General features: G+C 46.9%; 1 protein-coding gene across 1 annotated transcript in view; it reads left to right on the top strand.

Moving 5' to 3' along the window:
- The window catches only part of ELK3 (ETS transcription factor ELK3), a 78,174-nt gene that overhangs the window by 43,248 nt on the left and 8,077 nt on the right, over window positions 1-26,849 (top strand). The window contains exons 3-4 of the mRNA XM_033220977.1: window positions 11,641-12,435; window positions 24,320-24,442. Of these exons, the coding sequence (XP_033076868.1) occupies window positions 11,641-12,435; window positions 24,320-24,442 (918 nt within the window). The remainder of the gene's footprint in view (window positions 1-11,640; window positions 12,436-24,319; window positions 24,443-26,849) is intronic.

Genomic DNA, 26,849 nt, shown 5'->3' with positions numbered 1-26,849 from the left:
GGATCCAAGAAAGCATCTTGCCCTACCTACCCCTCCTTCAGCAAGTGAGGACCCTCGAGGGGAGGGGAGTTTCCAAGTCAGTTGGTGACAAAGCCAGGATGAGAAGACACTCCCAGACCACCTGTGGCTCATGACACACACTGCCCCGCCATGCCATCTGCCAGCACTGGAGGTGGCCACTCAACACAGGAAAGTCAAGGTCAGTGTTAGCAGCTCCCCAGCTCAGCTGGGGAAAGGGAAAGACTTGCATTGGGGAGCAGTTTTATTTATTTTTATTTATTTATTATTATTATTTTTAGATGGAGTCTCGCTCTGTCACCCAGGCTGGAGTGCAGTGGTGAGATCTTGGTTCACTGCAACCTCCACCTCCTGGGTTCAAGCAATTCTCCTGCCTCAGCCTCCTGAGTAGCTAGGACTATAGGTGCGCCACCACGCCCAGCTAATGTTTGTATTTTTAGTAGAGGCGGGGTTTCACCATGTTCCCCAGGCTCAAACTCCTGACCTCAGTTGATCCACCTGCCTTGGCCTCCCAAAGTGCTGGGATTACAGGCATGAGCCACCACCCGGCCTGAGCAGTTTTATGTTCTATGTTATTAACACTTCAAAGGCCTTCAAATAAAAGTACCCTTGAGTGTTTAAGGAGAGCCAGATGGAGACAGGACTCCAGGTCCAGCCAGCAGCAGCACCCAGCCAAGAAGGCAGGGAGAAAAATGCTGTGAACGTCCAGTCGAAGCCTCCCGAGCTGGGGTGTCCTGCCAGGCCGGCAAGCCAACATTTCTCACTAGCACCCTCAGGCTGCCACGGGTACTCAGGCAGCGGGGATGAGGAGCGCCTCAACTTTAGGCTGGCAGAATTTGGTGAGATAGTTCACGCTGCAGCTTGTCAGTGCCAGAAGGCAAAGCCACCTCAACCCAAACCACAAGAAAACCTCCCCCGGGAGCCGGCAGAGTCGGCCTGTTCAGAGACAGAGTTCCAGCCTTTGTTGGCAGCACGTCATTCTTGGAAGTTTGGAATGGGTGTGAGTGGGAGTGTACGTGTGTGTGTGTGCACACGCTCCAAAGTTCAGCTTTGCACAAGGGACAGCCCAGGCTCCACCTAACCTGGTGCCTGTACCATCACAACGGGAAGCGCCCCTTGTACCCCAGGGGCGGGCGGCGCCGGCATGTGCCTCCCCTGCCTTGCTGAACAGAGACGATTTTAAGAAAGGAGTGTATTGGTTTCCCGGGGCTGCCGTAACAAATGACCCCAAACTTGGTGGCTCAAAACAATAGAAATGTATTTTCTGAAGGTTTTGGAAGCCAGAAGTGTGAAATCCAGGAGTCTGCAGGGCCCTGCTCCCTCTGAAGGCCCTAGGGAAGAATCCCCCCTTCCTCTTCGGCTTCTCGTGGGCTCCAGCCACCCTCGTTGTTCCTTGGCTTGGAGCTGCCTCACTCCAGTCTCTACCTTCGCGTCCCATGGCCTTCTTCCCTGTGTGTGTCTTTCTGTGTCTTCATGAGGACACAAGCCGTTGAGTTCAGTGCCTACTCTAAATCCAGGATGATTCCATGTTGACATTTTTAACCAATTATATCTGTAAGGACCCTGTTTCCAAACAAGATCACATTCTAAGGTCCTGGGTGGATGTGAATGTGGCAGGGCCATTAAACTCACTGCAGCGGTGAGTGGTGGGGGGAAGAGTGCCCTAGTGAGAAGCAGCTCAGGTAGATGGATCAGATGGATCTTTCGTAAGATGGTCTTTAATAGCTGGGTGTGGCGGCTCACGCTTGTCATCCCAGTACTTTGGGAGACCGAGGTGAGAGGATCACTTGAACCTGTGAGTTCAAGTTGAACCAAGATGCTCTTTGGTGGGGGTGGGGGTGAGGTGAGCCCGTCCCCCAGACATTTGTAGCAGAGTCTCTTATGGCCAGGTGACTGCTCACTGTCCCCTCTGTCAGAGGCAGAGACAGAGCAGAGGCGGAGGATGTCACACCCCATCCAGGCCACTGTGGGGCACTTCGCCAGCTTCCCTCCTTCTCCTTCCTCAGAGCCTGGCACGGAGCCACCTGTAGGAGAGTATGTATTCAGTGTTCATTGAAAGCCGGGTATGGTGGCTTGAACCTATAGTCCCAGCTACTTGGGAGGCTGAGGCTGGAGGACTGCCGGAGCCCAGGAGCTCCCGGCTGCAGTGTGTAGCCGTCGTGCCGGTGAATAGCCACTGCACTCCAGCCTGGGCAGTGCCAGCAAGACCCCATCTCTCAAAAACAAAAACAATGTTTGCTGAAAGAATGTCTGCTTGTCAGAGAGATACAGTGACTACTTGTTCTAACTTTGGAGAAAGGACACTTCGGGTTTCATTTCAGGAAAGAGTGAGTCAGACTGTGGTCTGGATGGGAACCCAAAAACAGGAGTTGAAGAAAATGTGTTGGCCAGGAAGCCGCGGCCTGGAGACACTCCTCTTCTACTTGTGGGTGGTGTGAACTCAGCTGGGAGCCTCGGGTCTCTGTCTCTGAAGTGGGTATCAAAGCATTGTGAGGCTAACATGAGATTGTGTGTGAGCCTTCTGTAAACTGTAAAGTGAGGTGCCCACCCAAGCAATTTTCTGGAAGGCAGAATAAAAAGAAAAGTGTGATATAATGAGCAGTGTGTACGATTAGATTATTGCACGCTAAGCAAGATTCACTGGGTGAGGGGTCACGTTTTAAGGATTTGTATGAGTGAGGCACTGACTACATTGAGTCTTTAGAAAACGTTAGCCTATGGGGTATTTTTATTCCCATTTTAGGGGTGAGCAAACTGAGCCCTGTGTAGATGTTCAGTAACTTTGCCAAGGTCATAGTAAGCAGAGAGGCTGGAATTCAAACCCAGATCTGTTCACCCCAGCATTGGTTCCATATAACATCTGACGTGTTAAGGCTCCTGGACTGTGCCCTCGTGTGAGCTACTGCTGGGCACAGGCCTGGGGACAGCCAGGGGAGCTTGGCAGTGGGTGCCATCACCGGGCTGTATATGGTGGATGTGAGCTTCCTGTTGTTTTCCTGTCACCCTCATCCCTTGGATGGCATGCCACTTAGAGGTTGGCTGCTCGTGTCCAGTCTGCTGCACTGGGCCTGCCGGGGCCCTCGTGCCTCATGTTAGGGTGGCCCTTCAAAGCAGGCACCTTCTCTACCCTGTGGATTGGCAGAGGCAGTTCTATTTCTAGGTAATGAACAGACCTTACGGAAGATCGGTCTCTTCCGCCTGAAGAGCTAGAAATAACTGTTCTTAAGCAAGGCCCATGCTTTCTCAGCACAGAGCTGGTTTTCCCAGGCACTCTGCAGTTAACCCCACTATTACTCTGGAATGCAGAAACCCCTAGGCCCTGATGGATTTACTTTAGCAGCAGCCTCTGCTTCCAAATGCAGCTGCTTTCTGGAAGAGGGTGTGGTGGTGGAACAGAAGTGGCTTAGGTCTTGGCACTAGATACAGTTGGGTTCCAACTTAGGCTCTACCAGTTACAAGCTGTGTGACCTTGGGCTAGTCAGCTTTTTAGTTCCTATTTCTTTCTCTTAAAAAGTCTTAATTTAACAAGTAATACATATCAAATATACATTTTTTAATGTGAAAATACACATAAGCAAAAAGAAACATGAAAAATCACTGTGAAATTTTAGTATACATCTTTCAAGATTAATTTTTCTACCTCCTTTTATTTAGACATATACGCATATATACAGTAGAAAACATATATGCAATAGAAAATTATTGAAATAATGGAATTATTCATACTTTTTTTTTTTTTTTTTTACCTAATGTATATTTAAAGGTATGGGGAAGTGTTAGCAATGTCGTGTCCCTGAAATAGCTACCTGGTATTCCATTGTAGGGCTCTCCCAATATTTAACCTACCGCCAGGTGGTGGACAGTTGGATCTAACCTCGCTGTCCAGGGGGACCTTGGCTTCTCCATCTCTGCAATGGGGTAACAGTGCCCATCCTGCAAGGCAGCTGTGTGTGCTCAGCATGCGGCTGGCCCTCATAAGTGCTGGCTTCTTTCTTTGTCCTTTGTCTGCACTGATTCCTTTCACGTAGGGTGTCCACCACAATAAGATGAGTGTGCCCCAAATAAATGCATTGTCTCATGTGTCTGCTCAGCACCTGAACTGGTTCCTTCCTCGGGTCTTGCTGACAGGTGCTCAGGGCCAGCAGCTTCTCGTTGGCCTCTCCCAGGAACCCCGAGCAGAGGCCTGAGCCCAAGCAGACGCTGCAAGGCTGCACTTCTCCCTCCCAATCTGGGCAGCATGATTTCTGCTCTGAAAAGCCATGGAAAGCAATTGAGATGAGCTGGGTGCCTGGTTAGTGTCTGCACCACCTTTCAGGGCCTGACGTGTGGCGTCTTGCCTGTAGGCTGCGGCCCGCATCTAAGCAGAGCACTTGGATCCAGCAGTTATTCACATCTGTGGCTCCCAGCGTCCCCCTCCTATAACTTCCCCCCAACCCCCAAATTAATTGGATTGTGTAAGGTTTTCGTCACAGTGGATGTCAAGTGCTGGCTGTGCTAGGCACAATATAATATAAGCCTTGTATCTATTTCTTGTCTGAACCCAACTAAATAAAAACATCATGTTTCCCTGCTCAGTTGAGATATGTAAACCAGATGTAATTCTGCCTGCTGTGCGACTGATCAAGTTACCCAGAACTTTGGACGAAGCTAGCAGAATATGCACAGCCTTCTATGAGGGTTAATTTTATCTATTAAATTGTCATTAGGGCTGACACAGGGTGATATTTATGTTTTGTTCTGTTTTTGCTTAAATGGGAGTGTAAAAATGCTAATACTAATAGCTAGTGTATGTTATAGGGCTTCTCATGCATGGATGCATCGGGCGTTCTGATAGAAGCTGTATGTGGATGGCTCATTCAGTCCCATGAGGCAGATGGATCAGTCCCCATTTTGTAGATGAGAACTGAGTCACTGAACTCAGGCAGTGACTCTGGAGCCCCTCCTTTTAATCCCTGCAGCAGCCCTTGTGATAGGGTCAAGTGGGTATTTACTGGAAGTGTCCCCTGCTCTGTCCCCCTACCCAGTGCAGGGGTTAAGAAAGGCCTGTTTGTTAGGAAAAGTCTTCAGCACAAGCAATCCTGCTGGCTTAGTGAGCTGCTGATGGTTCTCAGTTTTGAGAGCGAGGTAGGAGAGTTGTAGAGTCAGAGGCAGGAGCACTGTGTTTCCAGGGTGCCCTGGAATGGCAGAGGATCCAGGGGCCAGACCACAACGATGAGGAACTTGCCACGGGCCTGGCTCCTCACGAGAAGGAAAATGGAAGATCAGATAATAAGACTAAGCACGTGAACTCCAGATGCATAACCTTAGATCAAAATTGGGGTGCCAGACCAGAGTGGGTGGACAGACACATGCAGCAAATATTTGCCACGTAAATGGATGGGTGAAATTATGGCTCATTAAGCCCTCATGGGAGGTGTGAGGTTGTATGTGGCGTGTGGAGTTTGCATGTGGCTTCTAATATCTGCCTGGGAGTGTTCAGTTTAAAAATGCCAGCAAAGAAGCACAGGCAGGTATATGTAAGGGATACACCCAAGGGAGCTTTAACCAGCCTGGAAATTAGCTGTGGAAAATTGTGTCTTTCATGCCTGTGGCTTTATGCCTGGGTCAGTTCTCCTTATAGTTCGTAGTTCATTCAACAAACATTTAGTTAACTTATTTAAACATAATCCTAATCACATCGTCATTAAGAAGGTAAATCTAATCCCATATGCATCTTTTCATTACCTAGCACTGCATATGCTTTTTTTAAATTACAAAACTTATCGAAATATTTCTCATCTATCTACTATTTGGGATTATTTACACAGCCTCCTTCCTATTCAAAGGGCAGAGTGGAGTGTGTGTGTGTGTGTACATATTTAAACATACTCTGGACAGCCATACCTGTTCTTATAGGTATGCCTGTAACCTGTCAGGGTAACAGACAGCACTGAAATGGAAATGGAAATATGACCTGCTCTCTTGGCATTTTCTGTGCAGTTAAAGTGACATAATTGAGGTATCTTGTCATGGGCCCCTCTCATGGGATGCCTTGGTCCGCAGAGGTGGCTGGTAAGTTGGGAAGGGTTCTTTTGCCCAGGTGTGCCCAGAATCCTGTCCCAAATGGACAACTTGCCCTTTCGGCTACTGCATTCTCAATATGGCAGCTTGGATGAGGTGACAGTGAGATTAATTTTGGTATCCGGTCCTCCTCTTTTGCCTGGAACTGCCACTGGGGTCTGTTTTAAGGGGATGTTGCTTTTTCCTCTCACTAAAATTGGTCCCATCCTTGCTGCCCGTAACCTCACATGGAATGCCTGCTGGGCGAAGAGGCAGCCCTTTTGCAAATACATATTTAAAGGGAAAGTACAAAGAGGCTGGTCCCACCCGTGTAAGAGGGAAGCAGATGTGTGTAACACTCTATAACCACCCCGGAGACGCACTCAGCTCCACCCGACACAGACCAGCATCACTCAGGTTACCAGGCAACTGTGAGCAACAAATACTTGTGAGTCTGGGATTGAAGGGGGGTGGAAACCAGACTTTTTCTAAATATCCTCATCACTTACCATAATAAGAGCCCTTCCCCAAGTGTGCTTGTGTCCCGGGCTGCCTAAATTGGCCTGAATCTGGTGTCACCCTTCATAGTAGCCAAGAGCTCAGGATTCAGATTGCCTGGGTGCCATCTGTTCTCTCCAGGTACAAGCTTCCAACAGTGTATAATTTGTACTTCCCAAGCCTCAGCTTGCTCATCTCCAAAATGGGGATAATAATCATTCCGTCTCTGAGAGGATTGAGTGAGTTGATGGTTGTCAGGTTCTTAGAAGATAGCCTGACAAATAATACGTGCTCAGCAAATACTAGCTTGTATTATTCCTGACGCTGAGTCTTCTCAGCAAACTGTCCTGGAAGGAAGCTTCCGTCTGGAAGCCACAGAGAGATCTTCAAACATACATGGCGCTGCTCCTGGGGGCAGCCCTGGAAGATAAGGAAGAAGGGGCTGTCAGTGCAGCTGCAGGGACACAAGTCCTCTGAGGCCAGGTTCTTCCTAATCCTCCAGTTGCGGGCACCGCTGTAGGGGGCTTTCCTTACCAGCTCCCCTCGTCTAGCAGATGTCCCTGGTGCTGAGTCACTGGGCTGCACTGCTCTGACCCACTTACTGTACCCGACCCTGCCCTCTTCCCTCCCAGTTCCACTCTCAGCCTTCAACCTGGTAGGTTTCCTGGTAGCCAGATCGAATCCGTCTTTCCCATTGGTCTCTAGAGAACCATGACCTGCCTCGGTTCTTTCCAATGGCTGTCACTTCCTCCTTTTGGCCAGCTAGTAAATTGTCTCCATCCCCATCATTGTGTAACCTTTCCCCAGAAAACTCTTGGTGTCCTCTCTCTTTCCCTCGCAGAGGCAGCAGCTACCGAAGGGCCCGTCCCAGCATCTCCCTTTTTATATTTTGAGTAGGGGTTAGCATATTGTGACAGTCACTTCTAGCTATAGAAAGTTCCCACTGTCTTCCACTTAAACATGTAAAATACTTAAGATTCTATATGTTCTCTTCTTTAACAACCAGCTATAATTCACATACCACACAATTCACCCATTTACCGTGTATAGTTCAGTGGCTCTGAGTAGAGACTTCTGCACCCACCACCATGACCCACTTAGAACATTTTCATTACCTTCCTTCCATCCCTCTCAGCCCTAGGTAACCATACTCTACTTTCTGTTTTTTTGTATAGATTTCATGATTCTGGACATTTCATATAAATAGAATCATATGTGACCTTTATCATGTAATATCTGGCTGCTTTCACTTTGCAGTGAATCATAGAATACAGTATTCTATTCTATGGCTCATGCCTGTAATCCCAGCACTTCGGGAGGCTCAGGCAGGCAGATCAACTGAGGTCAGGAGTTCAAGACCAGCCTGGCCAACATTGTGAAACCCCGTCTCTACAAAAATACAAAAATTAGGCAGGGTGCGGTGGCTCACGTCTGTAATCCCAGCACTTTGGGAGGCCGAGTCAGGCAGATCATGAAGTCAGGAGATCGAGACCCTCCTGATTAACACAGTGAAACCCCGTCTTTACTAAAAATACAAAAAAAAAAAAAAAAAAAATTAGCCAGGCATGGTGGCAGACACCTGTAGTCCCAGCTACTCGGGAGGCTGAGGCAGGAGAATGGTGTGAATCAGGGAGGCGGAGCTTGCAGTGAGCTGAGATCGCGCCACTGCACTCTGGCCTGAGCGACAGAGCGAGACTCGATCTCAAAAAAAAAAAAAAAAAGAACTGGGCATGATGGTGGGTGCCTGTAATCCCAGCTACTTGGGAGGCTGGGGTAGAAGAATCGCTTGAACCCAGGAGGCAGAGGTTGTAGTGAGCCGAGATCGCGCCACTGCATTCCAGCCTGGGCGACAGAGCAAGACTCTGTCTCAAGAAGAAGGAAAAAAAAATTCTGTGATTCTGTTTAATGAAATTGAGGCTTATTATGTTATGTTTGTTCCTTACTATTCTATAGTCTAGTATTCATTATTCCTCAAATAATGACTTCTAGGCCTTGGAGCAGAGCTTCATTCTTTAGTACAGCTCGATAATATTCCATTGTAAGGACACCCTACATTTCATTTATCCTTTTGCTGGTTGGTCAACAGGAGGGTTGTTGTTCATGTTCTTTTAACACAGCAAGGCTGTATGATCTGAGGTTGCCTTTCTGTTCCCAACCATTTTTTGAGCAGGAGAGACAGTTTTTGTCATTTTTATCACAGCCCTTGGTTATTTCTTGAGGTGCTCATGGATGTAATCCCAACTTAGACATGATGTTCCAAACCTACAAGAAAATTAGAAGTGGTTTTTTTTTTTTTTTTTTTGAAAAAAAGAAACAGTTTTTAAGACTTGTTAGAATAAATGATTCAGATCATTTTTCTTCTGTGTTTTTATTTTGGCTCTAAATAAAACGTTTATAGAAGTTTGTCTCTTCTTTTGTGTAATTATTTGGCTCTAAAAACTTCACTCAGTTTAGATGAGTGTTCAAACTTGCTGAGGGAAAAAAATGAAAGTTTTTTCCCCAGAGAGGAAAATATGATGAGCTAAAACTAAAAATACCTTAGAATTTTAGCAAAGGAAGCATTAACACACCAGAGGTCAGCACACTTTCTTTTCAATGGGAACTGACCCTGGTCAGGTGGGTTCAATGACACCCTTATTTAATGTATTTCCTGCTGGGAGCTGATTTTCCCAGGCATGTTCTGACCCAGGGCACTTGGCAGAGACGCTGCTAACAAAGCCCGGGTGGAAAACATCTGAGTTCCCCAAATTTCTCTGAAGGTTTTTAAGGGCTGTTCACCTTCGAGGAGCAGTGTGTGTGAGGTCGCTGGCGTCAGTGGGACTCTGCGGGTTAAGTTGCAGGTGGGAGCTCTAGGATGCAGCCAGGGTGGCCGCGGCCACTGGAACTGTTGTTTGGCCTTGACTCTGAGGTGCCCCCGGCATCGGCCTGCATGCCGGTGCTCAGTGAGGTCTCTCCACGACTCTGTGCATGGGATCTCCTGTGCTGAATGGGGCCCTTAAATGTGCCCTTTGCTTCCATCATTTAAGGGGGAAAAAGGCAAATCAGAATGTCATGATGTAAAGGATGGCAGGCAAACACGTGTATTTAGAACCACACTGTGATTTCCAAAGGGACATCAACATTCATTGAATTTCATGTCTATTGGGGGTTCTCTCCCCCTAAATTTGTGTGGGAATATGAAAAAGCTTAGGCATTAGAATCTCTCGATCTTGGTGGTTCTTGGGCAAATGACTCCCCATCTCTGGGATCTTGTTTGTTTCAGAAGGGTGACACCCTCCACCTCCATCCTCCAGGGCTAATGTGGGAATCTAATGAGGTGGTTTACATTCAACCCCGGGTACAGAAGGCAGGCACTCAATCCGAGCTGCTTCCGAAGCTCTTCTCCTCGAAATGATCTTTCCTTACTCATACCCAGGTTTTAGGTGGACGAGTTTCTAAGGAAACAGAATCCTTTTCCCATAGGATGGTGCTGGGTTTTTGTGCTTGAGAGAGACCATCTTTGTCTCTCTCAGCCCCTCAGACCCCAAGATTCATCCATAGGGCAAGGCACACAGCAAGCATTTGGTAGGTAAATATAGAACCCAGTGGATTCGGCAGGGAATTAAGGTATCCATTTAATAAACCTCAAGAACAGCACAGCCTTTAATATAAAGTCCCTTCTCCCAAAGGGCTGCAAAAACTTTTGCAATGATTATTGCTTTTCATTTATATCCTAATGTTTGAGGGCTGGAACCATAAACTGAAGAGCCAGAAGTAGATTCTAGCAACTAAAAATATTGTCTATGAATGTCACAGATATCCAAAGTATACAATTCGATTTTACTCCAGTGGCTGGCTTTCTTTTTTTTTTTTTGAGATGGAGTTTCGCTTTTGTTGCCCAAGTTGGAGTACAATGGCATAATCTCGGCTCACTGCAACCTCCGCCTCCCATGTTCAAGTGATTCTCCTGCCTCAGCCTTCCCATGTAGCTGGGATTACAGGCATGCGTCACCACGCCTGGCTAATTTTTGGATTTTTAGTAGAGACAGTGTTTCTCCATGTTGGTCAGGCTGGTCTCGAACTCCCGACCTCAGGTGATCCACCCACCTTGGCCTCCCAAAGTACTGGGATTTCAGGCATGAGCCACCACACCCAGCCTCCTCCAGTAGCTTTCTTGGCAAAAAAATAAAAAGCAAAAAAATGGCCAAGTGAATTAAGAAAACCTTGTAGTGTTTGATGATGATAACTTGCATTTTATAATGCTTTCCAGCTTACAGAATGCTTTCTCATTATTATTTCATTGAATTCTTCTGACTCCCAGAGGTAGGTGAGACAATACTGTGTTATGGTTAAGGACGTGCTGCCTCTACCACTTCACTTCCTACCAGGTGGCCGTGTGAGTTACGGAAGCACTCGAAGCTTATTTTCCTGATTTTTAAAATAGGAATCACAGCACCTTCCTTTTAGGATTGCTGTTCAGATTGTATGAGATAAGGTATGAAAAATCCCATCCACATAATAAGGGGTTCATAAATGGCAACTGTTACTATGTTATTACATAGAATAATCCTCACTCGGCCAAGGTTGGGGGATTGCTTGAGTCCAGGAGTTTGAGACCAGCCTGAGCAACAAAGTGAGATGCTATCTCTACAAAAAATAAAAATATAAAAATTAGCGGGGTGTGGTGGCATGCACCTGTAGTCTCAGCCACTCAGGAGGTGGAGGCAAGAGGATCGCCTGAGTCCAGGAGGTCGAGGCTGCAGTGAGCCACGTTCGCACCACTGTACACCAGCCTGGGCGACAGAGTGAGACCCTGTATAAGAAACAATAATTATCGTCATCATCATCATCTTCCTTACTTTACAGACAAAGCAACTCAAAGGGGCACTTAATTTGCCAAAGATCACAACCCTAGTAATGGCAGAACTGGAATGCACCTCTGATTCTGCTGCTTCCAACTTTATTCCTCCTTCCACTTCTCCTTAGCCAAGAATGTAAATCAGGAACATTTTGGTGCTTCTGCCAGTGACATTTACCATTATCATGAGCTCTTACATGGTTTCTTGAGTGCGCTCAGATTTTCAGTGTCTACTTTTGTATTTGCAGAACATCATCAAGAAGGTGATCGGGCAGAAGTTTGTGTACAAGTTTGTCTCTTTCCCGGAGATCCTGAAGATGGATCCTCACGCGGTGGAGATCAGCCGGGAGAGCCTTCTGCTGCAGGACAGCGACTGCAAGGCGTCTCCCGAGGGCCGTGAGCCCCACAAACATGGCCTGGCCGCCCTCAAAAGCACGAGCCGCAACGAATACATCCACTCAGGCCTGTACTCGTCCTTCACCATTAATTCCCTGCAGAACCCACCAGACGCCTTCAAGGCCATCAAGATGGAGAAGCTGGAGGAGCCGCCCGAAGACAGCCCCCCTGTGGAAGAAGTCAGGACTGTGATCAGGTTTGTGACCAATAAAACCGACAAACACGTCACCAGGCCGGTGGTGTCCCTGCCTTCCACGTCAGAGGCTGCGGCGGCGTCCGCCTTCCTGGCCTCATCCGTCTCGGCCAAGATCTCCTCTTTAATGTTGCCAAATACTGCCAGTATTTCATCCGCCTCACCCTTCTCATCTCGGTCCCCGTCCCTGTCCCCCAACTCACCCCTCCCTTCTGAACACAGAAGCCTCTTCCTGGAGGCCGCCTGCCATGACTCCGATTCCCTGGAGCCCTTGAACCTGTCATCGGGCTCCAAGACCAAGTCTCCATCTCTTCCCCCAAAGGCCAAAAAACCCAAAGGCTTGGAAATCTCAGCGCCCCCGCTGGTGCTCTCTGGCACCGACATTGGCTCCATCGCGCTCAACAGCCCAGCCCTCCCCTCGGGATCCCTCACCCCAGCCTTCTTCACCGCACAGGTAAGAGTCATTCCTGTCATCCCGGCCATAACCAGCCTCAGTGGCTTAGCAAAAAAGGAAGAGCAACTAAAGAGACTTCCTTCTGTCCCTCAAAACGTAATCCCATGACTTGTACCAAGGTCACTGTGTAAATATGAAGGGAACCTGCTTTTCCATCCTCAGACCAAGGGATGCACACAAGACAGCATTTGGTTTGTCGACTCTAGTGGGATGCTTGATTGGTTTCTTGCTTTTAGGGGCCTAAAGTGACCGTAGGTGGAACATGCACACTGGCTGACAAAGCAGATCTCACCAGCGATTTCCTAGGGAAAGTTGAGTGGGCCAGTTTACATTTCAGGAGGAGCTTGGGCTTTAGGAAATTTTTATGGCAGAATCTTCTCTGGGGGCATTTAATAAGGAACCACTTGTGTTCTATTAACAAGAAAATAGATGTCAACTGATCCCGCCACCATCGCATCTGTCCGTGTGGAGCTGTGGTCATAGCATAGGTAATAAGAAACAAAGGGACCACACCAGACAGCTGCTTCGCTGAAAGCAGCACTGCTCTGAGAAAGCCCCGGGCCACAGCCTGGGGAGAGGAAAGCAAGCTTGCAGAGCCAAAAAGCCTTCGTTGTTATTAGTCCCAAGGAGAAAGCCCCCTTTTCCTTTAAATCAAATATTCAGATGCTCTTTCTTGTCCAGCTGACAATTGCAGCACAAAGGCGTAGTAGGCGCTGGGAAACCGTATTTCTCCTTCCCCTTGAAAATTGGATGCAATTTTAGTGGCAGAGGTTAAAAGAGTATTTGTTTTAGGCTCACAGACCTGGATTCAGTTCCTGGCTACCCTGCTTCCTAGGAGTGGGACTATGGGCGGTTGCTCTGTGGGCCAGGTACCACATGTGGAAAATGGGATCATGGCCAGGCTTTGTGAGCTGGTGACACCTGGTAGCATTGTTAACCGTGGAGCTGCACCCATCCCCTGCCTCTGTCATCTCATCGTAGTTGTCCCTTTTGTCATCAGCAGCAGCCATGGCAGCATATGACGGGCTCCCCATGTGTGCCAGGCACTGCTCCAGACACTTTACATGCATTGCCTTGTTTTTCATAGCAGCCCTGTCATGTGGATACAGGTTGAGTATCCTGTTTCCAAAATGCTTGTGACCAGAAGTGTTTCAGAGTTCAGATCTTTTTGGATTTGGAGTATTTGCATGATACTTGCCAGTTGAATATCCCACATCTGAAAATCTGAAATCCAAAATGCTGCAATGAGCATTTCCTTGGAGTGTCATGTCAGGACTCAGAAAGTTTCATATTCTGGAGGATTTGGGATTTGGGGATTTTTGGATTTGGGATGCTCAACCTGTGCTATTATTAGCATCCTATTTCCCAGCTGAGATAAACAAGGCACAGAGGTAAACTAGTTCGTCCAGGGACGCACAGCTTATAGGTGGTAGAGGTGGCTTTGGATCCAATGTCTGCCTCCAGATCCATGCTCTCAAATGAAATGCATTCCCGCTGCAAGAAGGCAGTGATACGGCCGTCCATGGAGCACCTGAAAGCAGCTCTGGGCCACTTTCCTCTCCATGCTTTCGCTGGACTGGATTCTGCCCAGGGATTTCATGACAGCTCAAACTGTGAGCTGGTGGTGACATGCGCCACCACAGAGGGGAGGGCCAGGGGATCAGGAAATAGGTCAGAGTGAGCACGTGTGCTCTTAAACCAGGCATCTTCCAATTGAGCAAGGCTGTCGAGTGACCAAGGGCTGCTGAGCAAATGGCTCAGAAACAGCAGCTCTTGACGGAGCTCAGGGGAGTACCTTGAGAGGCAGGGCCAGGGGTCGACGATCTGAGCATCTCCTTCCCCGGCCTCCTGTGTGTTTACAACTGTCAGGGTGAGAAGGGTCTGAAGCCAGGCCAGGGCCAGCTCTGATTTAGGTGTCTGTGTTCCCTGGGAGCCTGGATCACCTTCTCAGAAAAGAGTGAGGCAGATGCCAGCACTGTCTCAGAGGAAGTCAGCTCAGCCAGCCCTGTGGATAATGTGGATGGAGGGATGGCTCCCGTTGGTGGGGCTGAGGGCGTGAGAGAAGGATCCAGGGTGGATGCCCAGTGAATGGATGCAGAGGGCACGGCCAGGAGCCAGAAGCCACCAGCGTGGCCTGAAATCAGGTGGGAAGGCATAGGAAAGCCAGGATCTTTACGAGAGGACCTGTGCCTAAGGCAGTGAGGGTGCCTGGTCCTCAGCCAAGCTGTGAGGGTGGGGCCCTGATGGTTTAGTGCCAGGAAGCCCAGAGATAATCCCAAGGGGAGGGAGGCAAGGGACAGGGTCTGGACCCAGGGCAGGAGAGTAGAAGTAAAGGGACCTGGCTCAGAGAGGACCTTCAGGTCAAAGGAGTGGGAGGGGCACCAGGCAGTCCTCTAAACCACGCAGAACTAAGGGGGTCACCAGCTACACTGGGAGATGGCAGAGCCTCAGGACTCAGACCCCACCTTGAGCTTCCCTCATGTCCCAGAGTGTGGGCTCTGCTCCTGGCATGGTCATGGGTAGCCAACAGGGAGAGAGAGAAGGGGCAATGAGGGAGACACCAGAGGGGCCGGGGCGGGAGTCAGGGGTATGGTACTTATTCAGAGCTGAGTTCTTGCAGCGGGTTTCACCCAGGTGGTCTCCCTGAGATCAGATAGGATGTCTTGAAGCTGGGAGTGGTTTAGGTTTGTTTAGGGTATGTGTCAGTATCAGATTTGGATTCTCAGATTCCATCTCCTGGGAGCTGCTTCAGGGGGTGCTCCAGAAACTCACCCACCAGCACCAGCGCCAGTAGAGTTCATCTTCCAAGTGACAGCCAGAAACAGCATGGCTGTCAACAGCCAGGTGTTCTGCAGAATTCCGTTCGGCCTCAGGAGTGAAGGACAACTGTGGGGTTCAGGGTGTTCCACAGGCAGTGGCAAGGCTTCAGTGGTTTTCCTTCTACCTGAGCACTTTGTCACAGAAACTCTCCTTTTCTCTCTGTGTGCGTTGGGGGTGTGCTGTGTGCAGTGTGATGCTGTGTGCACATAAACATTTGGTAATCTGTGGGCTGTATGTAAGCTTTGCTTAGCGGTGGGCTTTGGAAGAGATGAAAGCTGTGTGTGCTGTAATAACTCGATACCCCGAACGTACAATTCCCAAGGTTGGTTATTTCCAGCTAGAAACATGGCAGGAAGAAGGGGAGAAGTAAGGGAGCCTTGGCGTGGCCTGTGTCACGTGGTTACCATTCCCTCGGGGACCTTACTACACCTCATACAGGCATACCTCATTTTACTGTACTTTGCTTTATTGCATTTCACAGATAATTGGTGGTTTTTACAAATCGAAGGTTTGTGGCAACCCGGCGCCGAGCAAGTCTTATCAGCGCCAGGCTATTCTTCCAACAGCACATGCTCACTCCATGTTTCAATGTCACATTTTGGTAATTCTCACAACATTTCCAACTTTTTCCTTACTATTACGTCTGTTCTAGTGCTCTGAGATCAGTGAGCTCTGATACTACTGTTGTAACTGTTTTGGGGCACCATGAACTGCACCCAGATAAGATGGCAAACTTGATCAGTGTTGTGCGTGTCCCAACTGCTCTCGTGTGTCTCCCTCTCCTTGGGTCTCCCTATTCCCTGAAACACAACAATTTTGAAATTAGGCCAATTGATAACCCTATAGTGGCCTATAAAGTATTCAAGAGAAAGCAAGAGCTGCTCGTCTCTCATTTTAAATCCAGAACTAGAATGATGATGGCAAAGGCATGTCCAAAACTGAGACAGGCCGAAAGCTAGGGCTCTTATGCCAGTTAAATATGTAAATGTAAAGGAAGAGTTCTTAAAGGAAATGAAATTGCTACGTCAGTGAAAACATGAATGATAAGAAAGTGGAACATCCTGATTGTTGATATGGAGAAAATACTAGTGGTCTGGATAGAAGATCAAACCAGCCACAACATTCCTTTCAGGCTAACCCGGAGCAAGGCCCTAACTCTTTTCAATTCTTTGAATGCTGAGAGAGGCGAGGGAGCTGCAGAAGAAAAGTGTGAAGCTAGCAGAGGTTGGTTCATGAGGTTTAAGGAAAGAAGTCATCTCCATAACATAAAAGTGCAAGGTGAAGCAGCGAGTGCTGATGGAGAAGCTTCAGGAAGCTATCCAGAGGATCTAGCTACACTCATTGATGAAGGTGGCTACATCAAACAGCTTCACTGTAGGTGAAATGGCCTTCTATTGGAAGAAGATGCCATCTAGGACTTTCATAGCTGGAGAAGTCCATGCCTGGCTTCAGAGCTTCAAAGGACAGGCTGAGTCTTGTTAGTACAGCTTGTGACTTTAAGTTGAAGCCAGTGCTACTAAATACACTCTGCCTGTGCTCTATAAATGGAACAGCAAAGCCTGGACAACAGTATATCCGTTTATACAGTTTATGGAATAGTTTAAACCCACTGTTGACACCCACTACTCAGAAAAAAAGATTCCTTTCAAAATATTACTGCTCATTAGCAATGCATCTGGTCACCCAAGAGCTCGCATGGAGATATACAAGAAGATTAATGTTTTTCATGCCTGCAAATACAACATCCATGTTACAACCCAGGAGTCAAGGAGTAATTTTGACTTTCAAGTCTTATTACTTAATAAATACATTTCATAAAGCTACAGCTGCCATAGATGGTGATTCCTCTGATGGATCTGGGCAAAGTCAATTGAAAACCTTCTGGAAGGGAGTCACCACCCTAGATGCTGTTAAGAATACTCATGATTCGTGGGAGGATGTCAAAATATCAAAATTAACAGGAGTTTGGAAGAAATTGATTCCAGCCCTCATGGATCACTTTGAAGGGTTCAAGACTTCAGTGGAAGAGGGAACTGCATATGTGGTAGAAATAGCAAGAGAACTAGCATTAGAAGTAGAGCCTGGAGATGTGACCAAATTGCTGCAATTTGTTGATCAAACCTGATTGGGTGAGGCGTTGCTTCTTACAGGTGAGCAGAGAAAGTGGTTTCTTGAGATAGAATCTACTCCTGGTGAAGATGCTGTGAATATTGTTGAAATGACAACAAAGGACTAAGAATATTACATAACTTTACATTACATTACGTTACTTAGTTGATAAAGCAGCGGCAGGGTTTGAGAGGATTGACTCCAGTTTTGAAAGAAGTTCTACTCTGGGTAAAATGCTATCAAACAGCATCACATGCCATAGAGAAATCTTTCATGAAAGGAAGAATCAATTGGGCTGGGTGCACTGGCTCATGCCTGTAATCCCAGCACTTTGGGAGGCCGAGGCGAGGGGATCACCTGAGTTCAGGAGTTCGAGACCAGCCTGGCCAATGTGGCAAAACCCCGTCTCTACTAAAAAGCCAGGTGTGGTGGCAGATGCCTGTAATCCCAGCTACTTGGGAGCCTGAGGAGGCAGGAGAATCACTTGAACCCAGGAGGCAGAGGTTGCGGTGAGCCGAGATCACACCACTGTACTCCAGCCTGGGCAACAAGAGCGAAACTTGCATCTCACAAAAAAAATAAAGAGTCAATCAGTGTGGCAAAGTTCATTATTGTCTTATTTTAAGAAACTGCCACAGCCACCCCAGTCTTCATGACTCTGCCTCCTAATGTCCCTGGTTCTGGCCTGCTTCCTCTCCTGCCCCTTTCTATAGCTACCCTAGGCCCCCATAGGAGTCTCCATTTTGTCTGCTTTTCCATAGGGTCAGTGGGATTAACTCCCCTTTTAAAGACCTTAAAACCATGTTTGCACTTGAATTCAGACAATTTTAGGGGTTTCCAGAGATTCAGTCACCTTTTATTTGAGAACTTTTTTTTACCCTCAAGGTTGCATTGTCATGGATTCTGTTGGCATCCTGTGGGAGCTTAGGATTACAGATATTTATGGGCACAACCTGCTGAATAGATATCTTGTTTCTCTGTCCTTTACTTTCTTAAAGCCCGAGTGACTTACCGGTATCTCAGATCACCACATCAAGTGATCAGCAAATACTTGTGCATCTTTAATCAGTCCAGTAACAAATGTTTATCGTGTATTCATTCATTTGGGAGATAATCATTGAAAACTAAGCATTCGCTTAGGTAACTGGAGATACAGAGGTTAGCAGGATAGACACCGTTCCTGTTCTCATGAGTTTACAGGTTGCTGTCCAGCATATGGGGCAATATATAACATAGGGTTATAATTTAGGGTGGTGTGAAATTATGGAGGACTGGCCAAGGAATTTCGACTTGTTTGGATTGGAAACTAACTGCTAGAGGCTGGGCGCAGTGGCTCACACCTGTAATCCCAATACTTTGGGAGGCCAAGGTGGGTGGATAGCTTGAGGTCAGGAGTTCAAGACCAGCCTGGCCAACATGGCAAAACGCCATCTTTATTAAAAATAAGAAAATTAGCTGGGTATGGTGGTGCACGCCTGTAATCTCAGCTACTCGGGAGGTTGAGGCAGGAGAATCGCTTGAACCCAGGAGGCAGAGGTTACAGTGAGCCAAGATTGTGCCACTGCACCCCAGCCTGGGCGACAGAGTGAGATTCTGTCTCAAAAATAAATAAAATAAATAAATAAACAGCTGCTAGAGGTATAAGTGAAAAAAAAAAAATCTCATTAGAATCAACAAATAATTATTGAGCAATAACAGAGCCTGGAAAGGAAGCAAAACTACAGTTGCTTGTTTTTATGACCTTAGGACCTAGCCATGACAACAAGGCATACACGTGCACACACACACAATAGCCCTTGGCAAGAGTCAAACATGCAGCGCAGAGAAACGCTTTAGGAGCTGAGGGGCAAGATTGTTTAGTTCAGTTCAACACACATGAACTGAGTACCCATCATGTGTAAGCTGCTGTGTTGGGAGCTGGGGCTACAAACATGGATAAAATAGTCTCTGATAGTTAGGAGCTCATAACTTACCTTAAGTCACTTCATCTAGTATCTCAGATGCTATACAAAAGGAATACCATGTTGCAAAAGGAATCCTGAGGAGGAAGGTATTAACTTTGCCTGAGATGGAGGAAGAATGTCCAGAGGGCTTCCTGGAGGGGATGAGACCACTGGTTCAGGGTGTTGAAGGATCAGCCCTGTGGCAGGATACTTTTTCTGGTAGACAGGGAGAGGAAGGCATGGTCGGCAGAGGAACAGCTTGAGGCAAGGCATAGATACTTGAAATAGCTTTGTGATTAGGGGAGGTGTAGTAGTAGGAAGCATTGAAGGGGTATGAGTGACAGTCTGAATTGTTTTAGGAATCACCCTGTTGGCAAGATTGGGAGGGGGAAGGCTGGATCCAAGTAGGATGCTATTGTAATATTCCAGGCAAAAGACCATGAGTATTTAAGGCTGTATGGTGGGAGGGGTCGCCGTCAACAGGACTTGGTGACTGACTGGGTGGGAGGAGTGGGGAGAGCCAGAATTGAGTGTGAGGAACATGGGAGGAAGAATAAGCTCCCTGGGAAAAGGCTAAACGTCCAATGGGGCCATGTTGAGTTTGAGGACCCTGCAGGACATACAGGTGGAAAAGTCCAGCTGCATCTGGAGAGGGAGAGTGTTTTGGAGCTGGAGAGGAGGTTAGGGAGTCATCAACATGCAAGGGGTGGTGAAAGCATGGGAATGGATGAGGTCACTTGTGGAGAGGGCCTGTAGCCCAGGGAACTGTGGGCTGGACTGGGTGGTCAGGGAAGTTCCGAGGGCTCGTTGAAGGACTGGTGGGTTGGAATGCCTGGTCCTCCATGCATATAAGGAAAGCTAAGAGGGTTCGGGGAGGGAAGTGTTGAAATGAGTCAAACTCTGTAAAATATTTGAAGAGATTTATTCTGAGCCAAATATGAGTGACCACGGCCCGTGACACAGCCCTCAGGAGGTCCTGAGAATATGTGCTCCAGGTGGTCGGGGTACAGCTTGGTTTTATATATTTTAGGGAGGCATGAGACGTCATGAAATTGCCAGGCAATTTCAAGGTATGGCAAGGAAATGTATTTTGGGGTTAAATATTTTTTCCTTGTCTCATAATAATATGCCAGAGTCAGATTGAAAAGTAAGTCACCATATATAGGGTCAAATGAAACCCATCTGATGAGAATTTACGGTTTGTAGGGCATGACTCCCTACACCCCTGCGTAGGAATTTGGGCAAGATAAAAAATCAGAGCTTAGTCCTCAGAAGTTAGCAAGTGTATGAAACCAGGTTATGGGGAACCTTCTATTGGGGCTAAGGAGGACATCACACCCTTTCTGAAACTGTGACTGACTGTTGAGTGAATTCATGTTTGGGGGTGGTTGATTTGGTGATGGGGTACAGAATAGATGGGGAGACCAGAGGCAGGTGGCCTGGCCTTGGGTGGCTGTTGTGGAATGCCATCTGTAAGGTGATAGGGGCTTGGATGCAGCAGGAATGGAAATGAGGGATAAACAGGAGACCCAGTTGGAGACGCCTCCAGAAGCTATGTCCGGAGCTTGCAGTTACTGAAAGGCATTTTGCACGGTAGGGACTGGGATGCGGGTGGTAGATGGGGCTGTGCGTGCAGGGATTATGTCTTGTTTGATCCTCATCTGTGGCACCTGGAACACAGTTTGCACTCTTGGTCAGTATTTGTTGAGGCAGTGTATACATGGTGGTCCTGTTGACAGAAGGGGAAGAGTCTTAAGAAACACAGATGTGGGAAGGTGCTGAGCTTCATGAAGTTTGAGTATAGTGGTGCACCCAAGTGGAGATGCCCAACAAGCGATAAGCCAGGGGGGACCCAGCTAGAGCTGCAGATGGCTTCAGTTCATCAGTATTTAGGAGCTGAGTAGTACAGGAGGAATAAAGATGAGCAGATACCTTAAAGGCTATGGAAAGAGGTATAAGAAAAATGTGCCAATCACCGTAATATGAGGCAGAACACGTTAAATGTTAAGAAAAAAATGGTCACAAAGTATTACAAAGATTCAGAAATAAGAAATCCCATCTGGTTGAGGGGAGATCAGGAAAGTGTCCTTTGAGGAGGTGGCATTTTGATGGGCAGAGGAAGGCAAGAGGAGGAGGTAGAGGGCTGGGCCAGGGGTGCGCAGGTGGGCATGCCTGGATGCCAGCTCACCCTGGCGAGCTCAGATGTGCAGCCTTTTTAGGAGACGTTATGAAGTGGAAGTGGAAGATGAACTGAGTGGGGAAAATGAAAAGGGGATCTTGGGATGAGGGTCTTACTCTCTTTCCCGGCTGCCACGGGATTAGGAGCTCCTTATCTGCCATGCTCCTTAAAACGAGACTGTCTTTGGGGAAGGAAAGAAGACAGCGCTTTTTGCTGTGGCTTCCTTAGCCCTTGGCCCTCAGGCTCAGCCCACTCTGCCTGACTCCTGGAGTGTGTGGAGAGAGGCTGTGAAGTCTCACACTGTCCCGGAGATAACCCAGGGCAGGCGTTGTAGGAACTTTCCTTAACAAAGAAACCACATGGTTCTTTAAGGTCACAGGATTTTCAGGGAGAACTTCAGGGATAGAAGGAAGAGGAGGGAATGAAGTCATTTTACAGTGTTTTTTTGCATATATTATAGAAGACATTTCAGACATATTAAAGATGAGAAACAGAAGGCTACTGTAGTCTGAGTACATCCTGTATTCCTTAGAAACAAATGGGCAAACATCTCAAATCCAGACATGGGTATACATTTTAGACTAGAGAAATAGAAATTCTAGACCTTGTACATTGCTCAGAGGATTAAAAAGGATGGGTATATGATGGCCATGGAGGAGAGAAGGATAGCTGTGTTTTGTGGTTTAGAAGATTGTTTCTTTAGAGCTTTGAGAGCCTTCATTGATGGATAAACTAGGCCTTGAACACACTGGTTATTACATGTTAATGTGACAGATTGTGGTTGGAACCTTGCTGCAGAGTAACATGCAAATATTAGTTTTCAGAACACCTGAGCTTGTGGCCTTGAGCCTAACTAGACAACTGAGAGTAGCCTCCAAGTCCAGGCTGACTCAGTTCAGTTTGTCTGTTTCAGAGGATTAAGTCCTTCTCTGTATACAGTTGAGAATTTCTCCCTCACATAGATGAAAGACATTTAGTAAGTATGTCATGTATGCTTTCAATTAATTACCAATCAATTTATTCGTTCAAAAACATGTACGAAGTACCTAGCGTACCTAGCCAGCTAACCGCCTCTCGCCCTTGTTGAGCATTTCTGTATACCAGGCACATACCTTACAAGAGCTTGCAGTAGATCAGCTTATTTAATCTTCCAACAACCCTGTAACGTGGGCATTTTTATTCTCCCCATTTTACAGATGAGGAAACTGAGACAGAGAGAGGTTAGGTGGCTTGCCTGAGGTTACCTGGTTGGGAAGTAGTGGTTCTGAGATTGGAACCCTGGCAGAGCTCATGCTGAGCTGTTAAGTTTTAACTGTTAGGCCAGATGGCCTGGCATGCTTGTGAAATTGCCTTGGACTAGAACAAATGGGAAGCTTATTCAAAACATGTATTTATTCTAGTAACCTCATAGGTCATTGAGTATGTAGGAAATGCCATGGAACCAACAACTCAAATAATTTGGTATAAATGTGTTTACATTTCAGCAGCTTCACAGTTTGAGGAACTTTGGATGTTTGTCTCCATTCTGCTGAACAGAGCAGACCTTTCAATTTAGGTTTAAGCCAAATGCTGTTGGTAATTAATGACGCCACGGAGGCCAATTCTAGGAAAAAATAACACTTTAGCATCCAGCATGGTGCAATCTGAAAGGCTGGCGCCTTTGCCGTGGTTCTTCTTACACAAAGCACCTTATTGACATCACAAAACCACTGAGGGACTCCTTCTAGTCTCCAAAGGTACAAAACCACCCTGGGCCGGGGAGTTCGTCTCCACTGAGAATAAAAGCCATGCAGAAAGCAGCTGGGCGGGTGTTTCTTCTGCCCTCCAGCTGGCCTGCAGGGGAGGACTCCTGCTACATGTGTGCAAGCAAATGCAGTCCTTGGAACTGTCCTGGGAAACCCAGGGTTTTGGCTTTACACCCAATCTGACAAGAAAGGGCCCTCCCTGCCCCCACCCAAACCATTGCCAGGGCAATGAATTCTCATTGACCCCACATCCAGATGGAATCTGGAAAACCCGGCTCAGAGCTTCTAAAGAGGCTACTACAGGGTATTTTAACAGCAAATTCCAAATCTTTAACAGCTGTTGATATGGAGACCATTTAAAAACGTGTGTTTGTAACCCAAGTAATAGATGTCCACTGTAGAAAAACAGGAAAATATAGATAAGAAGAACTAAAGCCCCTTTATTGGATCCCATTTTGTTTGTATACTAATTCTTCTTGTTTAATCTGGGAAGGGGAACAAGTTGAACAAACCATTCGGATGAAAGTTGATACAAACTTGAATTTTCCACCATGTTTAGGGAAGGTAATGTGTCAATACCTTTTTCCTTTATGAAAGTGTTAATAAAATTAGCATTGAAGAAAATTAGCCAGCTGGCCTGGTGGTTTATGCCTGTAATCCCAGCACTTTTGGAGGCTGAGGTGGGCAGATTATTTGGAGTTCGAGACCAGCCTGGCCAACGTAATGAAACCTCTTCTCTACTAAAAATACAAAAATTAGTCGGTGTGGTGGTGGATGCCTGTAATCCCAGCTGCTCGGGAGGCTGAGGCAGGAGAGTTGCTCAAACCCAGGAAGTGGAGGTTATAGTGAACCAAGATCGCACCATTACACTCCAGCCTGGGCAACAGAGCGAGACTGTCTCAAAAAGAAAATAAAATAAAAATTAAACTGTTCACAGCCCCACAGAAATAATGTTGCCAGTTTTCCTAAGATGGTAAGGTCATTTCCTGGTCCATGCCTAGCCTACCTAACCTCTCTCTGCTGCTCTGTTGATCACGGCCTGAGTCAGGTGAACCTATATGAAGAAGTCTGTTTGCTTTATTTCCCAGACACCAAATGGATTGCTTCTGACTCCGAGTCCGCTGCTCTCCAGCATACATTTCTGGAGCAGCCTTAGTCCAGTTGCTCCACTGAGTCCTGCCAGGCTGCAAGGGCCAAGCACGCTGTTCCAGGTGAGTGTTTGGAAATGAACTTTTAAACATTACACTTCTGAGGGATGGTTTTTTCTCTAACTCCTGCAGAGGTAACGGTGAGTTTTGCCCATTGTTGGGTTAAAATGTTAAATGTCCAAAGGGGGTTCATGTTAATGGGGTTGCACGCCCTTCAGAGGCAGACACTTTCATTGAGGCAGAAATGGAATACTCATGCCAGATACCCATACGTGGAACAATTAAGTTCTTGAAGTGTTTTGCATATTTTCATTTGTCTATGAAAACAGGAAATTTTTTAAGGAAAAGGCAAAACTTTAAAAATCATTCTTTTTTTTTTTTTTGAGACGGAGTCTTGCTCTGTCGCCCAGGCTGGAGTGCAGTGGCCGGATCTCAGCTCACTGCAAGCTCCACCCCCGGGTTTACGCCATTCTCCTGCCTCAGCCTCCCGAGTAGCTGGGACTACAGGCGCCCGTCACCTCGCCTGGCTAGTTTTTTGGTATTTTTTAGTATAGACGGGGTTTCACCGTGTTAGCAGGATGGTCTTGATCTCCTGACCTCGTGATCCGCCCGTCTCGGCCTCCCAAAGTGCTGGGATTACAGGCTTGAGCCAACGCGCCCGGCCTAAAAATCATTCTTTAGGCCAGCGTGATGGCTCACACCTGTAATCCCAGCACTTTGGGAGGCTGAGGGTGGGAGGATTGTTTGAGACCAGCCTGGGCAACACAGTGAGACCTCATCTCTATTTACAATAAAATGAAAATAAAAATTATTTATAAAAGTCCACACAAGATTTTAAAATATTAATCCTCCTAGTTAATGTAGCAGCTCATTTGACATACAGTGAAAATAAAAATAGTGAACAATTTCCCCATCCTGGGATAGAAAAATTACTTGCATCATTTTATGAATCATCATTAAGCTCCTTGTTCTGTAATGAAAAAGGAGAATCCAGGGCATTTGGTTAAAAAATAATGAAGACTTAGCTGCTTTATCTTACAGAACTCTCCATACTAGGCAGCACCTTCATTATTCATTCACACACTAGAATCTTGCAGGACTGTCACTTGCTATCATGGAGAAATCAGTATTTCCTCCTTGAGACCCACAGATCATTATTCACTGACTAAGGTGTTACTGTTTGAATATGTTGAGTATAGGTGGAAAGGATCCTAGGGACAGGATTGAAGAAAAGGTGGACCCAGTGCAAACTCCCTCTTTCCCTAATTCTAGCTTTTCTCATCATCCCTGTCTGTATCCTGTGCCCCACAGTGTGGCTTACCCCGAGTTAGTTGCAGCTCTTTGGGTACCATTGCATCTAGCACATGGCACCTTGTATTATGATTGCCTGTTGATCTGGCAATCTTTCCCACTAAACTATGGGCCCTCGAGACCAGAATGGAATCCTGTTCACTGTGGTGTCCCCAGCATCTGGCACATGGCTTGGTGTACAAGTGAGGCTCAGTAATTATTGACTGTCTAAACGAATTCACAAAGAGAAGTCTGAGAAAGGTAAGTGCAAGCCTTCACAATGATCTGAGCTGGTCATTTTGCTTGTCAAGGTTAGTGTTTGCTGAGTACCTCCTCTGTGCCAGGAGCTGTACATGCTGGGATTTAGGGTCTCTTCATAAGGGTGGAGCTAAAGAGGTTTTGACTGCCATCTTGCTTCTTTGGTTTCCTAGTGGGGTTGGGGTAGGGTGTCATGAAGTGACCATATGCTTGGGGTAATTGGGTTTAATTGGGTTTCTGTCTCTTTCCCAGCCCTTATTCCCATCACATCACAAGAAATTGAGCTATAGTCATGTTGATTTTTAGCAGTTTCAGCTCGGGTAGGGAAAAGAGAAACTAGAAATAGCAAAAAGCAATGAGCAAATGTTGTATTAGGAAAGTTTAAAATCAGGAATACTAATCTTTTGGTGGGGAGATAAAAACACCTCATTTCCTGAAAGTCTTAAGATTAGAGCAGCAGAATTCTAAAATTAATAGAGTAAAAAGAAATGGTTTGGTTACAGTAAACTCCATGGCAGTAGGGATTGTTATACTATAATCCTAGAATCTAACACAGAGCCTCTGTAGAGTTCAGTAGGTATTTGTGAATAATAAGTGGCCTCTCATTTCTCTCCTTACTGGGAATTCTGCCACCTGATTGGTACAGGCCTTGGCAACCCCCTAGGAAAGCAATGGAGCACTATTGGCTGGGGGTTCTTTGGGATCCCTTGTCTTAGATACCTTTTCCAGCCCAACACTCCCAACAGTAAATGATGGTTCATGTCTACAGTGATTCGACACGTTATCAGAATCTCTGGGAGTTGGGATACGTGCACACCCTCGTTTCTTCAGTCCTCAGTAACTACTGTAGACAAATGGTTCTCAAAGTTAGCACTTACTCTCCTAGAGGGTGAGTTAAAGTAAAGATTGCAGGGCCCCACTC

This window comes from Trachypithecus francoisi, unplaced genomic scaffold, assembly GCF_009764315.1.
Source record: "Trachypithecus francoisi isolate TF-2019V2 unplaced genomic scaffold, Tfra_2.0 Lachesis_group11, whole genome shotgun sequence".
NCBI classification, from domain to species: domain Eukaryota; kingdom Metazoa; phylum Chordata; class Mammalia; order Primates; family Cercopithecidae; genus Trachypithecus; species Trachypithecus francoisi.
The sequence above is the reverse complement of the archived record's forward strand: the minus strand, read 5'-3'. Positions and strand labels throughout refer to the sequence as shown.